Here is an 18850-nt window from a genome sequence, read left to right on the forward strand (position 1 = left end):
TAGTCCCTCGGGAAGCCATCTCTCTCTCTCTCTCTCTCGCCTGGACTCCGGTGCCCTGCCTTACCATCAAGAAGATCGACGACGAAGAGCCCGTCCCGGGAAGCAGGATACCAGCAGTTACATTTGAATGACTGGGGTATCTCTGCTCTGGGCGGTGAAAACCCAAAAGACATCCGCAGGCAATGGGGCACGGAGCAGGCGTCCTAGCATCCGAGACTGGTGAGCATAAACTTTCTGGCCCATCACAAAACAACATAGATAGGTGTAAAGGGTGGCGGAGCAGGCTCGCGGGGCCGATTAGCCTACTCCTGCTCCTATTTCTTATGTTCTTATGCTAAGGGGATTGCTAAAATTGTCATGTGTGTCATTTTCCCTCGATGTGTCCGTTTCTCCTCCCCCGCTAAGTGTAATTGTGTTACATACATACTGATTTTCTCTGTATAGTGTTTATTTTTCTCTATTTTTAAGAAACATTGGTTTTCTTTGCACCAAACCACTGGTCTCGTTTTGTTTATATCACTGCTCGTAATAAGTCCAGTGGTCAGAACCAGAGGGGAAGCGATTCGAACCGCACGGGGCTGGAGCAGCTCAGATACGCCTGACTGGCCAGACACAAACCCCAAAGCAAAACCCCCTAGAGCCTTGAACCCATGACCCTCTATTTGAAAAGGTAAGAATGCGAACACTCAGCCAAGGCTGACATTTATTAGCCCCAACTTTATCATGTTTTCTTCAGTTTAGCTTTAATCTCTCTCTTTATCCACTGGAATAAAGATTGAGCCTTCCCAAATCATTTCATGTATGGCCACCATCATGCATCAGAGTGAAATCCATTCTGTCTGGACAAAGTTCAAACTCATGTCTCATAATTATTGGTTCAGAGATAATGATCTAATACAATACAGTTTTTATATCTGACCTAAAGCAAAACAACAGGTTTTGTAACTTTATGGCAGTATGGAAAATATATTATTGTCATTTTGACAAAGATATTATTGTTCTTTGATTAAGCTTTGTTCCTGAAGGACAAAGATAAAAAACTGAGCACAAAATCATTACTTCTTAGACAGAAATGCACATAAAGCAATCTCATCAAGATTGCTGGCCAGCTTTAGGCCTGAAAGCTTCAGCGTTTCGTTGGTTTGGCGGGAGCACTTACATGATTTATTGTGACTCGGGAATAATGCAACAAACTCAGAAATTCAACAAACTCAGAAATTCAAAACTTCTCTTTTATTTAAAAAAAAAAAAAAAAAAAAAAAAAATCGCTCAGTAACCTATGCAGTAAGACAATGGCCCAGTAATTCCTCTCTGAACGCGTGAGTACGGTCGGGGTACTCACGCGTCTGGCTGGAGGAAATGCCGGCGTTCAGCATGCACAGCGCATGCGGAGAAAACCGGCATTTCCAGTCCTCTGAACGAAGGGGTTCAGAGGCACAGCGCGTGCGACTGCACAGGCAGCGTTTGCGCAGTGAACTTCGTCGATTTCATTCATGGATTCAGTGAGGGTAAGTCCTTACAAGTTACACTTGAAAAAAGCATGTGTAAAGTTGCTCCAAGGCTGCGGAGGAAGATATATTTTATCGTGGAGCTTCTGAAAGGCAATATTTTTGTTTGGGAAAGGGAGGAAAGTTATTTTAAGAAATGCTGAGGTAAGTTTTAAAGTTTAAATTTTTTTTTATTTTTTTAAAAACGGGTTTTCAGTACAGTAGTAGAAGGAGCAATTGTGGCTGTGTGAAAATGAGTGTTCTAAAATGAGTAATGTAACATTTCCAACACTTTTAAGAAAGAAACTTTTCATCAGTAATAAGTAAATGTATGTCCGCATATATTCCTTTATTCCTACAATTGCTCCTTCTACTACCGTACTGAAAACCCGTTTAAAAAAAAAAAAATTTAAACTTTAAAACTTACCTCAGCATTTCTTAAAATTTTAATTATGATTTTCCAATAAGTTACTTTCTCTGAAAGTCATAATTAAATACATACATTCATACACATAAGTAAAGGAATATATACATACACGCAAAGGAATATATAGACATACATACATAATTACTTAAAAGAATATATTACTGATGAAAAGTTTCTTTCTTAAAAATGTTGGAGTCATTTTTACATTTAATAAACACAGCAAATCCAATTCACATAGCCACAATTGATCCTTCTACCTACAGTACTGAAAACTCTTTTTAAAAAACAAAAATAAATTTTAAAACTTACCTCAGCATTTCTTAAAATAATTTTCCTCCCTTTCCCAAACAAAAATATTGCCTTTCAGAAGCTCCACGATAAGAAATATCTTCCTCCGCAGCCTATGGAGCAACTGTACTCATGCTTTTTTCATGTGTAAGTTGTAAGGACTTGACCTCACTGAAAGCATGAATGAAAGCGGCGAATTTTACTGCGCACGCGCTGCCTGTACAGTTGCACGCGTTCTGCCTCTGAACCCCTTCGTTCAGAGGACAGGAAATGCCGGTTTTCCCCGCATGCGCTGTGCATGCTGAAAACCGGCATTTCCTCCGGCCAGGCGCGTAAGTACCCCGACCGTACTCGCGCGTTTGGAAGGGAATTACTGGGCCAACATTTTACATGTCAATAAAATGAGAAATTTAACAATTGCACGATTTGCCCCCTCGCATCTGCGACTGAGGGTCCAAGGAGGTGCATTGCGCAAGAGGTCATCGTCGTACGTATCCTCACACTGTTCCCTTTCGGGAACTGTATGAAGTGGTGGAAGGATTTCTGGCCACGTTAACGCTCCTTCCGTGACCATAACCATCTTCATACCAGCCATTAGGGTGGTTAGTCCTATGGCGTGAGGGTTTTACGGGCTCCCACAACCCATCTGAGGGGGGGGCCACCCACACCCGCAAGTATCCCGCTGGATGTCCACCCAGAATTTATAGTTGGAGCTCCGACTCCACTTGCCGGGACTGTCTGGAGCGGGGTTCGAAACCCTACTCCTTCTGGCCCAGCGGCGGGGATGCTTACCGCTACGCAAAAGGCCCACTCCGCGCAAAAGGTGACACCCATACGTTTCCTGCGCCTTTTCCCTCCCCGTGACTGGAGCCCTATGCTGCCACTTGAAAGACCAAGCTATCATCTGTCCTTTTTGCAGCGCCTTTGACTTCTCATTACCAATGATGAGCAGGCGCTGCGCCTCCACCTCGTTGAGGAGATTGCGGAGGTCATCATCAGTTCAATTGTGAGTTCTTTTAATGCCGTGAATTGTGCTCATTCCAGCCATTTCACGTTGCTAATCGGATTGGGCCTTTGGCGTAGCGGTAGGATCCCCGCCGCTGGGCCAGACGGGGTAGGGTTTCGAACCCCGCTCCACACAGTCCCAGCAAGTGGAGTCGGCGCTCCGGCTCTAAATTCTGGGTTGACATCCAGCGGGATATTTGCGTCCGTGGGTGTGGGTGGCCCCCCCTCCTTGTATAGCTTGTGGGAGCCCGTAAAACCCTCCCGCCATAGGACTAACCACCCTAATGGCTGGTTCAAAGATGGTTACGGTCACGGAATGAGCGTTAATCACGGCCATAAATCCTTCCACCACTTCATACAGTTCCCCAAAGGGAACAGTGTGAAGACACGTATGACGACGACATTGCTAAATAAATAAATGGAATTAAAAAAATTCTTAGGGCTTTTAAAAGTCTTTAAATTGCTTTAATTCTGTTTAAAACTACTTCAGATTCTTCAAAATAATGTAAACGTTTTTAAAATTTTATAAAAGTTCACAAAACATTCATAAAATAGCAAATAACTTACTTTCCCTGCAGCTGTGTAACTACAAAGTCCTCTGCAGCTGCTTGGAGAGATTGGGGGTGTGTCCTACTACAATGAGACCTTAAGGGGCGTGTCTCACTTGCACAGCACGCTCCAGGCTTCGCGCTGGCTGCACTCCTGGGCGGCGTGACGTCAAACGCTGCCCGGGATTCTTCTGTTTCAAAATGGAATTCCAGGCGTCCCTGGAGGTGAACGGCAGGCATGTCGGGTAAGTGCATATCGGGGGCTTGCACGTGCGGCAAGCCACCGACCCGAATTACTGCCCCAATAAGGTAAATGTCCTGTTATCTTCCTGCGTTTAACTCTCCAAATCCTGTGTTTGGACCCTGGGGAGAGATTGTGTCGATTGGGCTTATACTCACTGGAGTTTAGAAGATTGAGGGGGGATCTCATTGAAACCTATAAAATTCTGTCAGGCCTGGACAGACAAGATGCAGGAAGGATGTTCCCGATGGCCGGGGAGTCCAGAACCAGGGGTCATAGTCTAAGGATAAGGGGTAAGCCATTTAGGACTGAGATGAGGAGGAATTTCTTCACCCAAAGAGTGGTGAACCTGTGGAATTCTCTGCCACAGAGGGCGGTGGAGGCCAGTTCATTAAACATATTCAAGAAGAAGTTGGATATATTTCTTAAGGCTAAAGGGATCAAGGGATATGGGGAGAAGGCAGGGACAGGGTATTGAATTTGGATGATCAGCCATGATCTCATTGAATGGCGGAGCAGGCTCGAGGGGCCAAATGGCCTACTCCTGCTCCTATCTTCTATGTTTATAAACACTCAGCCACCAAATCTCAGAATGAACCAAATACATAGTTCCCGTGTCTGGTTTCGCTTGTGAAATTATGCATAGCATCAGCTTCAACTTTCCGTACAATCAAAATCTACATTGCCAAAAAGCTTCCGAAGCCTGAAGCTTCCACACCTGCCTAACAATTTTGCTTATTAGCCATAATGAAGATAAATTAATGGCAATTCTCAGGGGCAATTTAATGTTACACCTTTTAACCCAATATATAAATCTTTGTAGCGGTCCCACGGGTTGTCCTTTACATTGAGATACATAATTCTCTTTAACTTAACTTATGCATGTATAACTTACCTAACTATGTATTTAATTTACTTAATTGTATTACTTACCAGTTAGGGCTGTTACCCCTTTAACCTACCTGTTGGGCCGTTGCCCCTTTAAGAGGCGACCTAACGCGCTGACGTCATGCATCACGTGACACATGCGCGCCGGCCGCCGGCCCGACTCGGTCTTCCAAGACGGCCGCCGGCACAGCCCGGCCTACCGCAACTTCGGCCGCATCGGCCAGCCGACGGGAGCGACGCGATCTCCCGCTCCCGCGGCAAGCGCCGGCACAGCCTGGCTTCGCGACCTCGGCCTCAACGGCCAGCCTCCGTGCCGGGGAGATGCACCGAAGCAACGGCGCAGGTCACGGGACCGCCTAAGCGCACGCGAACGTGCTGACATCACGACGCGGTCACGTGACGCCCAAAGCGCGGGAACACACAGCAGAGCGTGATGACGTCATCACGCTCTCCACAGGACTGCGAACTAATTCCTCGTGGAGTCCCCGCTGGGACAAGACCTATACCACGGTGCTCCTACAGTCAGCCATCTTACCTCATGTAATTAGTCTGCTCCTGTAAATAAACAACTTGTTAATAGTTCGTCGAAGTCAAACTCTCTTATTTAGTGGCGATCTACACAAACCGCTACATTGGTGACCCCGACGTGAGTACGGGAGCTCATCAATTCCAACACTACAATTGGTGAACCCGTATCCGTGAACGATTTTCACGGTAGCAATGCGCGCCTGAACCTCGTCTTCACTCAAGACGACCAACGCACAACCGACGAACAACCACGGAACAGCAACCGCCTAACACCGATTCCACCAAAAGCGACCCCGTCCTTGCAAACGTCTTCGCAATGGAAGCGCAGCTTGGAGGTGAGCCTGTTTTTCATGAACAATTTCATAGAAGTAGAGCACGACCAACGGCAACCGTCGTCCACCAGCGCTACAATTGGTGGGTTTGTGAACGTTTTTCACAAACGAAGCATGCAATGGAAGCATCAGCCGTTCTGCTGTTGCTACCACAATCCAGGGAGCTACGGACTCCCTCGTGCTTTATGCAGGTAGAAGCCCTGTTCGCCGAGAACATCGATGCGGCACAGACCACGCACGTGCTCAGTCTCCGTATTCGACTCTTCTACCGCCACACGGATCGTCCGCCTCTACATCCAAAGCAACAGCAAGTATACATCTCTCCAAGCGCGGGGTACAGCATGTTCGGGCCTACAAGATCGGAGCGCGCCCCGCGGGGATACCATGAGGACTCACCCCCGCAAAACACGAGGACGCACCCCTCGCGCACGAGGACCCATCCCTCGCGAACCACGAGAACCCATCCCTCGTGAACACAGACGACTCCTTCTCCGCCGACGACGCACCAGCCCTTCAGCCTGCTGGTTGTGTTACCTACTACACGATTCGGCGTGAACAAAAAGCGTGTCGCCCTCCCGGCTGTTTTCTCCTAAATTTACAACAGTTACAAGTGTTGCCGCCCTCCAGGCAGAGTTAACCCCTCCTGAAAGCAACAACAACCTGGACCGTTGCCGCCCTTTCTCCAGTTTTCCCTTAAACGCAAACGTCGACTGAAGCTGCACACAGAGGACGGGTCCAACGGGCATCCTGCGGCCGCGATCAGCCACGTGAAAGTTGCTAGCCTCACCGATCACTGATCAACGCAGCAACTCTTCACCCTCCGTTGTGTTCACGTCGTAGCACTATGGCACGCACCGTTCCGTGCGTTCCAGCCTCCCGAAGGTTTCGCTCACCAGCCAACGGAGACATCGCCCGCATCCGCCCAACCTGCCCGTCACTCTGACAAGGCCTGCTGTTTCGCACGTTACTATGGTCCTTCGCCTGACGGATACGTTTTATTCGCCATGACGCGCGCAAGGATCCGCTAACTAGCATTATTTTTATACCTCGCCTACCAAGTCGAGACAGCATCACCAGCTCGTCAGACCATCTCATCCTTGGACTTTCGTTAAAGTGAATTCTGGGGGGGCCTGTGTAGCGGTCCCACGGGTTGTCCTTTACATTGAGATACATAATTCTCTTTAACTTAACTTATGCATGTATAACTTACCTTTCTTTAGTTTAACTTATTTATGCATGTATAACTTACCTAACTGTATGTATTTAATTTACTTAATTGTATTACTTACCAGTTAGGGCTGTTACCCCTTTAACTTACCTGTTGGGCCGTTGCCCCTTTAAGAGGCGACCTAACGCGCTGACGTCATGCATCACGTGACACATGCGCGCCGGCCCGACTCGGTCTTCCGAGACGGCCGCCGGCACAGCCCGGCCTACCGCAACTTCGGCCGCATCGGCCAGCCGACGGGAGCGACGCGATCTCCCGCTCCCGCCGGCACAGCCTGGCTTCGCGACCTCGGCCTCAACGGCCAGCCTCCGTGCCGAGGAGATGCACCGAAGCAACGGCGCAGGTCACGGGACCGCCTAAGCGCACGCGAATGTGCTGACATCACGACGCGGTCACGTGACGCCCAAAGCGTGGGAACACACAGCAGAGCGTGATGACGTCATCACGCTCTCCACAGGACTGCGAACTAATTCCTCGTGGAGTCCCCGCTGGGACAAGACCTATACCACGGTGCTCCTACAGTCAGCCATCTTACCTGCCATCTTACCTGATGTAATTAGTCTGTTCCTGTAAATAAACAACTTGTTAATAGTTCGTCGAAGTCAAACTCTCTTATTTAGTGGCGATCTACACTAACCGCTACATCTTACTAATAAAGGTTACAGACTTTTGTAAGGATATCTGCAAGTTAATTCCTTCCTCTTACAGATTATATGCGGAGAGGAATGAATAGTTTGAGTCTCCAGTTTCTCCTTGCCCACTGTCCATAATTGGCCATTTTAGGTGTATTTCTGCACTGCTGGACAGGAGCTAATAACATATTTCCTCCTTCTCCAGGATTAAGTGCCACACAAAGTTTTCTTTATCTAACAGTCTGGATCAGAAATGCTGACATTTTCCTGATAAGAAAAGTCTATAAAAATCAGGGTGAATGCTCAGATTCAAACTCTGGTTGATTGAGAGTCAAATGCAATGCCACTAAAGTGTGCACATACTTATCAGAATTTAATCTTAATGCATTGTGATAAATTTCTTTTGCATCATGACAAAACATCAAAACTATTATTTGTAAGAGGGATGATTTAACTTACAGGTATCCTCACAAAGGTCTGTAGCCTTTATTAGTAAGATTAATATATTGGGGTAAAGGTTGTAATGTTAAATTTACCAAGAATTACTATTAATCTATCTTCATTATGGCTAATGAGCTAAATTGTTAGACAGATGTGGAGGCTTCAGGTTTTAAGCTTTTTGCAGAAGTTAGGTTTTTGCGACAATCCAATAGCTTCAGGATTACTTTTACTGATACCAGCTGACTAACTTTGGTAGGTTAATCTGAACACAGCATTCAAAAATGTGTCCATCATGCATCTCAGAAATTCATGTTGTTCTACAAGATCCTGTTACAGCGATCATATGAAACAATTACTGGTATTTACTTAGAGGATTTTTTTTTTTTTTTTTTTAAAAACAGGCATCACAAGTTCTGTACAACTGGGCAGGCCTATGGAAATTATGCTTTAAAAATAAATAAGAACGTCAAACAGTACTGCTAAAATTTCCAGAAGGTGCACGTGATTTTACAGTTGCAATATGTACACCCAAGTGGCTATACATGTGTGCGTACTACACAACATTTGGGTTTCCCTTTTGATTTTCATGCCAAATTTGAATTTACTGCCCATGATGTGTGCTTGATATCACTTTTTACAGATTTCAAGTTTACTGTATTGTCTGTGGGCATCAGGTGAGAACAGTGCCTTCCAATGTCCAATAGCCTACATATGCTCACTACCTATTCTTACACATGATAAACGATTACTTGGGTTAGGTGTCGGAGAGCTGCTGGGGGTCTGTAGAATTGTATGCCACAAAGAGATGGGAGTAAAAGGAAAAAAAGTGTGGTGAGGGAAGGGGAAGCCCGTGCCTTTCAGTTACAGCAGCTTGTGATAACCATCCTGATGACTAAGACAGATAAGCAATAATTGTATTTATTTCTAATCTGCGATTAAATTATTCTAATGTTTTAACTATTAAACTTATTATTCAACATGAATAATCAAAGCAACTAAGAGCACAGGATGTCATATTTGAACTAAATTTAGAAAACAATTTTGGAATAAGATTGCAGCACATAGTTAGCAGCTCTTATTATGAATAATGAACAAAACATGACTGCAGATGCATTTCAGCCTGGTATCTCTGAAAGGGTATCGCTTGCAGAAAAAGAATCAGCCAAAAGGTTCAAAACACATATACTGCAGCTGTTAATTAAACAGTGGTAGCAACTGATACACGTAATAACATTTCAACAAAGACAAGCAGTTAGCTTTTACTTAGATGGACATTTCCTTGATATGCACATCCAGCATTGAGCTGTAAACATACAACACACTTCTAACAAACTTTTTAAATCCAAAGGAGCAAACATTCAAGTGACAAAACAAGGGAAACTTCAGGAACGGGAGCCTAGCAAACGTAGTATTATTAACCAGAGTCAGCCATGTGCACCAGCTTGTGGCAGCATACACTGACGAGCGCAGCCACACACAACAATACTGGCTGATTCTACTGAACGCACAGCAGACAGACAGACAGACACATAGTGCTGTACTTACAATCATCTGCCATTATCAGAGAGCAGAACAATTAAAGAAAATGATAATCAGACCAGCATATTACTATTACTTTTCTAATTTAATGCAACTTTTCAAATCAGTTGATTTCACAACCCTGTTAAAGAAAACTGTTAGATCCTAGAACCCTTTGGTTAGATTACAAAAACATATAGACTGAGATCTGAAGGTTTTAATTATTAAAAAACAGTAAAAGTGCTGTCAATACAGACCATTTTTGTAAGAATTTGAAAGTTTAAAAAAATGTTTTTGCCCGGATTACATTGTTTAATAAAAAAAAAGGATTTACAAAATAAACATACAGTACATTGTATCTGTGCCCATACAACGCACTCTGAACAAAAAATGTCAAAGGTCTTCATGGATGTTAATTATTGTCTGCTAAGCAATTAATATTGAAATATTTTTTTAAATGCACAATTTTTTTTGTTGCAAGGAGGACATATTCAATTATAATAGATTTAAATGCTTGCTTGTACACATAGCAGAATATCTATTGGAAATTAATTTAGATTAGCAATGTTTTTCCCCCACACCTTTACCCAAGCCAAGCTCCTGAGAAATAGTCTGTCGTGCTTTATTTCCATCACACTTTTAACATTGGTGAATAAAAACAATGCTTACAATGATTGGAACAGAATGCACACTTCTAGCAGTTACATTGACCAATGCCCCAATTCAGCTCATGCACTAGGAGGTATCAAGACGACCAGCCCAATCCATGTGGTGAGTTTTTGTTCCCATATAAATTTTATCAAATGTATTTACTGCACCTTCTTGACTTGTAATAAAGCATAAACTGGATTTTTAGGTAACTTATTAATACGCAGTATGGAGATTGGTAACAATACATGATATTTTAAAATGAACATGACTGGTCATTTTATCTTTCTACAGACATGATAGATCAATCCATTAATTTGCTGTGTAGTCTCACTAAGCTAAAAGTACTGATTTAAATGCAGAAGCTGCTACTTACTGTTTGATCAGTTAAAGGCGGTAGGACAATAGTTTTCTCCATTGTGTTCATTACAATCTTCCATAATTCTTTTAGGACGCGCTTCAACACAGTTTTTTCACAGATCTTTGCAAAGAGTGAAAAACTGGAAGAGGAAGAAAACACACGTACCAATATTCAAACTAACAACTACAACTTGCATTTATATAGCGCCTTCAACTTAGAAAAACATCCCAAGGCACTTCATAGCTGTGTTATCAAACAAAATTTGACATTGAACCACAAAGAGTATCAGGATAGGTGACTACAAGCTTGGTCAAGGAGTTAGGTTTTAAAGAGCGTCTTAAAGCAGAAGAGAGAGGTAGTGAGGCGGGGAGGTTTAGGTAGGGAAATCCAGAACTTAGGGCCTAGGCAGCTGAAGAAATGGCCGCCAATGGTGCGGCGATGGAAATCGAGGTTGTGGAGGAGAGCAGAGATCTCGGAGGGTTGTAGGGCTGGAGAAGGTTACAGAGATAGAGAGGGGTGATGCCATGCAGGGATTTGAACACAAGGATGAGAATTTTAAATTTGAGGCGTTGCCGGACTGGGAGCCAATGTAGGTCAGAGAACACAGGGGTAATAGTTGAACGGGACTTGGCGCAAGATAGGATATGGGCAGCAGAGTTTAGAATGAGCTGAAGTTTACGGAGGCTGGAAGGCCAACCTAGAGAGCATTAGAATAGTCGATTCTGGAGGTAACAAAGGATGAGGGTTTCAGCAGCTGATGGGCTGAGGCAGGGGACATGCAATATTAGGGAGGTGGAAGTAAGCAATCTTGGTGATGGAGAGGATATGGGGTCAGAATGGCTTTGCAACTAAAGAACAGTAGTTTCCACTGCTTTAAGAAATACAACTTAAACTTATTAAGGCTGTTTTCCCCCTTATTGTCATAATAAAGAAATAAAGAACTTCCATTTATATAGAGCGTTTCACAACCTCAGGATGTTCCAAAGCGCTTTACAGCCAATTAAATATTTTTTGATGTGTGGTCAATGTTGTAACGTAGGAAACATGGCAAGGCCCATAAACAGCAATGTGATAATGACCAGATCATCTGTTTTTTTATTGATGTTGGTTGAGGGATAAATATTGGCTAGGACACCTGGAAGAACACCACTGCTCCTTTTCAAAATAGTGCCATGGGATCTTTTATGTTCACCTGAAAGGGCAGACAGTGCCCTGGTTTAACATCTCATCTGAAAGACGGCCCGCCAACATTGCAGCATTCCCTAGTACTGCACTGGAGTGTCAACCTATATTTTGTGCTCAAGTCTTTTGAGTGGGACTTGAACCCACAACCTTCTGACTCAGAGGCGACAGTGTTACCACTAAGCCACGGCCAATACCTATTAGAATATGCTCCTGGTGCATTTATAATCAGGTACCTAATATACCTTTAAATATAATTTAAAAATCTTCCCTTTTTCAGAGTCACCACACCATGCAATATTCTGACTGGGAGGGTAGATGTAATGAAACTTAAATCCTCCCCTGTAATATTATAAAACTTTAAATAGATAAGAGTCAAAATAGATCCCATCCCATTCTTTTCTTCATTTTACAATGGCCAACATGCTGGAGGAACACCAAGGCTTCCTTCAATCTTAAATTCAATTTAGTTAATTTGTTTTGTAATGCTAATGGAAGTGGCTAGGTATCATGACTACATGTCAACGTGGTGTGATGTCTTTCTTCCACTAGACCCAACTGGGGTAATTTTGACCTTTGGCAATGTTGCTAATTCACCTGTTATACACCTCTCCTGATTCTTGCTTCCATTGACTTAATGAAAACATATTAGCTGTAATTTTGAAAGCGGGTGAGTAGGGTTCAAGACTACTCGCTCAAGAGCCAACGACATGCTCAACAAACATTCTAAATTAAAAATGCAGAAAACCCTGACTAACTTGCTATCCAGCAGGTCCATGAGTGGTTGGAGAACATTGTCAGCATCCTGAGCCACACTGTTACAAGTGCTGGCAGGGACATTTCCAGTTCCTTTCACCTGGCTGAGAAAATCTCCCATCTGCTTCACACATTCCTCAATGTGAGGTTGAAAACTGAAAGTACCAAAGAGAGTCAAGCACGACATTAGAAATAAATCATACTTTAAAACAAGCAAAGCTAAAGATGTAAAACACTGTACATTAGGCTCTGGCATCTTTTTTGTTACAACATTAATTTTCTTTGTAAGGGTTAAAGTGCAAGTAAAACATTAAAAAATTGTATTTTTATAGTCATTATAATTAAAATAAATTATCAGAATTTCTTATCCCAATGGAACTGTCATTAACTCACTGGACATATTACCTATTAGTTAACATCATTAAAACATTTTTGCTGGTTATAAAGACAATTCGTCAGTGGTAGATATCAAAATTTCTATCTCTGCATATTGTATTGTCTAGCCCTACTACAGCGGTTTGCTGTAGGACTTTTAACAGTTAGGCACTTTCCGTTAGAACACCAGACTAACAAACTACCAAATGTACATTAGTAGGTTTGGCATGAAACTTTTGGTTTTGAAATTACTGATCGCTTAAAACAATCTTTGTCCGATAAAAGGTGGCCAGTGCCTGACTATATTTAATTGCAGATGTGCCTTAAATATTACAAGCATGTTAAAATCCTTACCTTAATGCAAACACCCTGCTGAGATCATCCAGCACATTATTGAGTTTTATCTGCAGCTCTTTTAAAATGTCACTGGCTTCAGCATTCAGCTGAAAATACAGACAGGTATTCAATGTATACACTGCAGTCGTTCAGAAAATTACTAGCCAAGATAAACATGGTGGGTAGGAGAGGAAATGAGTGGAGAATTTAAAAAAATGGACTGTAGATGGTCAGAAGCAACAGGCAAGATGGGCTAAATGGTCTTATCTCATTCTATGCTTTCTTACAGGCTTATGTCTTTTTCTTAACTGCACAAGTGAACCACAGACCAATATATCAATGAGAAATCCTGAAGCTGAAGTACTGTCCTGGATTGTGTGTAAAATGCAGAGTGTGCAATCTAGGAGATGAATAGTAAGAGTACCACTAAACAACACGCATCAATGCACCTCTTGAATGAAAGACTAATACCTGACCATACAAATAAAATGACACTAAGCTCATCACTAATAATTATACTTTAGTTAAATCTAGGTCAGTCTTGTCTTGACTTGGCACTCCAAATCAAAAGCAATCGCTGCGCGCAGTCCTGAAGAGTGATGCTTTTTCAGTACAAGTTAACCATGAATAATAACCAGCCTAGGAGACAGTATTTATTTTTTATGCAACAAATAGCACCTCTACTCCAATGCTTCCACAGTTTTCTTTCTATGTTATGTTTTTTTTTCTGTTCTGATTTTGACAATACACAGGAAAAGTACACAAGAAGCGGTTTAAACTTTCACATCATTATTTTTGGTTAAAATAACTGCTTAGAAGCGGGGATGCGTACAACTATTTTGAACTCAAAAGATAACACATGAAAATAATTTTGATTAAATAAAGCAAAGGGGGTGAAATTCCTCACGATCTTTGGCATAATGCTGTAGTTATGCCGTTATAGCGCCGATAAGAGCGAGGAAATTTGTGTTTTAGTGCATTACGCCACTTATGCCTGTTACTGCACTAAAGACAAATTTCCTCAAGTGTCAATGTAACGTACGTCAAAGCTCCTCAGGTTACATTTCCATAGCTTAATTATTCAAGTACACGGAAGTTTCCTGGGTTAATGCCAGTCCTGCAATCGGTGTTACTTTAGACCCAAAAAACAGGTGCAGCATTTCAGACAAGTGTAAGTGAGGAGTTGGTGAGCTGAAGAGGGCACCAACTTCACTTACTGATTACAGGCTGCCAAGGAACTATTTTTAACCTCTTCCTTCATGTTTTGTAATCACTGACACCTGCACTTCATTTTATCACAGTACTTTCCACTTTTCCCAGAAAAAATATTTGGAAAACCCCCGACTTCCCCCAGCACCAAACCCGCACTCAGATCGACTTTAGACCGACTTTAAGCAAGGGATGGCTTTCCCCATGGGCACAACATAACAGAGGAGGAGTTGCAGCAGCGGCGTGTCCAGGCCAGGAAAATCAGGCAGCATAGCAGAGGTCAAACGCCCACCGGGTATTGCCCGTACCATGTGTACAGGCTGTACTGGTCATAAGAGGACCTCTCCGAGGAGTTGTGCATCCCACAGCTGTGTCTCTCTAAGGGTGCCATTGGGCATCACTGCTACTTCATCCAACGAGCTGCAAATTTTCTCCACTGCCGGACCTGCTCTAGCCGTGGCAATTAAAGTGACAGCAGCCCTTAACTTTTACTGCTTCGGATCCTGCCAGTTTACCACAGGGCATCTGTGCAGCATTAACCAAGGAGCTGTCAGAGTGTAGGGTGCCACGATGGCATGCATGTGGCGTTGAAGGTGCCAACCAACCAAGCAGCTACTGATGTGCATGAATAGGAAGGGGTGGCATTCCCATGTCAAACCACTCATCTGTGATACAAACTAGGCTGTGTTCTCAGTTGCCGTTACAAGGGGCATAGAGGGCAGATTCTGCAAGACTTCTTCATCGACTGATGGACAGCAGTGGCATCAACTCAGCCTTACCTCTTCTATCTCCCTCTCAGATGACACCAGAACGGACCTCTTTGGCCCAACTCGACTTTGCCACGAAGCATCACCCGAGTGAAAAATGCCACACCAAATGAGTGCTCTCTTTCCTTAAAGGTTATCATAACCATAAGTAACAAAGCACAAGATAACTGTACAGTGCATTCTGAACAACACATTACGTTTATTTATTGAAAAAAAAAATTGTTCCTACTCTTTCTTAGCACCGTGGTCTCTCCTCGTGTCTAACCGTGCACTCCTACCTCCTATCCCTATCCGTGTGCTATGTTTTAAGTGCTCCCTCAGGCCTGTAGCTTGAGGGGTGGTTGGCCCCCTCATGCTGTACAAAAGGGCCATTAGACTGAGGTGGACCTCGACTCATGGCAGTTGGTTCCCGAGAGGAAGTTTCTGCTGGCTGCATCTCTGGAGGGTGCTCCTGGGCAGCCTGATGTCGCCTGCAACCATACGCCGAAATACCGGGGGGGAGCTGCCAGAATCCTGGCATGTGCTGCTGTCCTGAGACACGACAGTATCTGGCACAAGGACTCCAGCTGCTGCCATTCCACTGGGACCTGGATCTGCAGCCCCACTAATGGCAGCTAGGAGGTCTGCCCAGCTGAGAAACGACAGTGGCCACGGTCTGGAGGCTGCAATCAATGCTGCGCTCCAATCTGTCCCCAATTGCCCCCATTGCTGTAGTCTGTGAGTCTATGGAGGTGGAAGGCTCCACTGGTCCCTGGCTGCCTCTCATCAGGGGCTCCGCTGTAGCTGCCATTTGCCGCATTGTTGCCTGCAAGGAAGAGAAGCCTTCCGAGATATTACCACAAAGGAGAAATGTAGATTCGACAGCCACGGTTCAACTGCCACACATCCTGGAGAATTGTCCTCAGAGCCTGCACATAGGTTTGATGTTCCTCCAACATACTTCTTTTGAGTCGAGTACCCATGAGTTCTGGGTCCCACAACTCTGAAGGCATTGGCAGCCTTCTCCTCTGCCTCCGCACATCTTCATCCACCTCCGACCCTGCCGGTTCCACCATGCTCAGTGACTCACCTGGTGGTAATTCCTCACTATCGCTATATAAATTCTCACTGAGTGAAACTCCATGAGCTGGTGCCTGGGAGAGAGGAAGCCAGTGTCGAGTGACGCAGATGGTAATCTGGATGAGGGGTTTGGGCCAGAGGTGGACAGGCCGGGATAGCTTGGCTCTCCCTGATGCCAAGGCTTCTTGTCCTCATTCATCTCATTAGGCACTAGGTCAAACGATGCACCCAGGTCCTCTTGCTCCTCCTCTTCCTGTAGCTGTGATGGATTTGCAGGAAAGCATAGTAGATTTTGAGAAGTGAGCTTGACTCCCCTTGGGATGAAGAGGCAAGGGAATGGAAGGGTGAATGTGTATGTATGCAGTTAGGGCTGGTAGGACAACATTGTAGTTGTTGAGTTACTCCCCTCAGGTGCAGGTGAGGTGTATAGTGTGTCCCCACAAGGACCATGAGCTTCTCCTCATGGGGTGGGGGGTTCACTGTTGGTTGCCCCTTCCAGTGGCTTTGCGTTGCGCGCCAGTTTCTTCTGCAATGATTTAAGTAAATAAGGGTAAGGCTGGCAGCGGAAGAGTGTGTGGCGATTGTGATGAGAGAGATGAAGTGAGAGATGTAGGGTGTGAAGATGTTGGAGTGGAGGATGGTGTCTTGGAGGTTGCGCAAAGCTGTTGTGTGTTAGGGAGGTGTGTAGCCATAGTGCAGGCCCTGAAGTTTGTAGGTGCCTTTAACCAGAGTGCGGTGTGAGAGGTTAGGAGTGTGAGTGTTGCATTAAGAGGGTGAAGAGTGCGGTGGTGCCCAGGGTGGGAAAGGAAAAAAGGAAAATCAATGTGACTGCCTTACCATGTCAGATCGGGTAGTTCATTGAACTTTTTCCTGCACTGCTCTACAAAGGGAGTTGGTTGACAGTGCCACCTCTCTCAAGGCAGCGCGGCTTACCAGGCTTCTGGACCATAGTCCCAGGAAGCTTTGTCTCGAGGTCCACCACCTAGAACTTCACTGTTCTCTTGCTTCCATAGAAACATCGAAGATAGAGACATAGAAGATAGGAGCAGGAGTAGGCCATTCAGCCCTTCGAGTCTGCTCTGCCATTCAATGCAATCATGGCTGATTATCCAATTTTAGTACCCGGTCCCTGCTTTCTCCCCATACCCCTGGATCTCGTTAGCCTTAAGAAATATATCCAGCTCCTTCTTGAATATATTTAATGAACTGGCTTCTACTGCCTTCTGTGGTAGAAAATTCCACAGGTTCACCACTCTCTGGGTGAAGAAATTCCTCCTCATTTCTGTCCTAAATGGCCTACCCCTTATCCTTAGGCTGTGACCCCTGGTTCTGGACTCCCTGACCATCGGGAACATCCTTCCTGCATCTAGTCTGTCCAGTCCTGTCAGAATTTTATAAGTTTCAATGAGATCCCCTCTCATTCTTCTAAACTCCAGCGAGTACAAGCCCAATCGTCCCAATCTCTCCTCATACGTCATTCCTGCCATCCCAGGTATCAGCCTGGTGAATCTTCGCTGAACTCCTTCCATGGCAAGAACATCCTTCCTCAGATAAGGCAACCAAAACTGCGCACAATACTCAAGATGTGGTCTCACCAAGGCCCTGTACAACTGCAGCAAGACATCCTTGTTCCTGTACTCAAACCCTCTGGCTACGAGGGCCAACATACCATTTGCCTTCTTAACCGCCTGCTGCACCTGCATGCTTACCTTCAGCGACTGGTGCACAAGGATACCCAGGTCTCGTTGCACTTCTCCTTCTCCCAATCTATTGCCATTCAGATTCAGATAATAATCTGCCTTCCTGTTTTTGCCACCAAAGTGGATAACCTCGCATTTATCCACGTTATATTGCATCTGCCATGCTTTTGCCCAATCACCCAACCTGTCCAAATCATCCTGGAGTTTTTCGGCATCCTCCTCACAGCACACACGCCCACCCAGCTTTGTGTTGTCTGCAAATTTGGAGATATTACATCTAGTTCCCTTGTCTAGATCATTAATATATATTGTGAATAGCTGGGGTCCCTGCGGTACCCCACTAGTCAGTGCCTGCCACTCGGAAAAAGACCCGTTTATTCCAACTCTTTGCTTTCTGTCTGCCAACCAGTTCTCTATCCAAGTCAATACCTTCAAATCAAATCAAATCAACTTTTATTGTCATTGTTAGTGCACAAGTGCAGTACAACGAAATGTAGGCTTGCGGCTCCCGAGAGTGTACATTTAGATTAAGACATTTAAACATTCAACATACATTTGGCTTGTAATACATTAACATAAACATAATGATAATAAAGTGCATTGGCAGATGTGCAGGCTTTAGAGTTTATTTGTGGAGTTCAGTAGGATGACAGCCCTGGGAAAGAAGCTGTTCCTAAATCTGGTCGTACGGGTGTGAATGCATCTGTAGCATCTCCCAGATGGCAGGAGGGCGAACAGACTGTGGCTGGGGTGGGTAGGGTCTTTGATGATGGACCGTGACCTCCGTAGACAGCGTTTCTGGTATATGTGCTCTATGGTCGGTAGCCGGGTGCCGGTAATGCGTTGGGCAGTTTTGACTACCCGCTGCAGGGCTTTCCGGTCATAGTAGCTACA

At 44.5% G+C, this 18850-nt stretch overlaps 1 protein-coding gene across 1 annotated transcript in view; it reads right to left on the reverse strand.

The window, feature by feature from the left end:
* LOC147108174 (protein unc-13 homolog A-like) overlaps nt 1-18850 on the reverse strand; it is a 470724-nt gene that overhangs the window by 52535 nt on the left and 399339 nt on the right. Inside the window, exons 32-34 of the mRNA XM_086004706.1 lie at nt 13240-13328; nt 12513-12665; nt 10588-10711 (exon numbers count right to left, since the gene is read on the reverse strand). Coding sequence (XP_085860832.1) covers nt 10588-10711; nt 12513-12665; nt 13240-13328 — 366 coding nt within the window. The remainder of the gene's footprint in view (nt 1-10587; nt 10712-12512; nt 12666-13239; nt 13329-18850) is intronic.

This window comes from Somniosus microcephalus, chromosome 13 (genome assembly GCF_052327205.1).
Source record: "Somniosus microcephalus isolate GS21.2 chromosome 13, FLI_Smic_1.0, whole genome shotgun sequence".
NCBI lineage: Eukaryota > Metazoa > Chordata > Chondrichthyes > Squaliformes > Somniosidae > Somniosus > Somniosus microcephalus.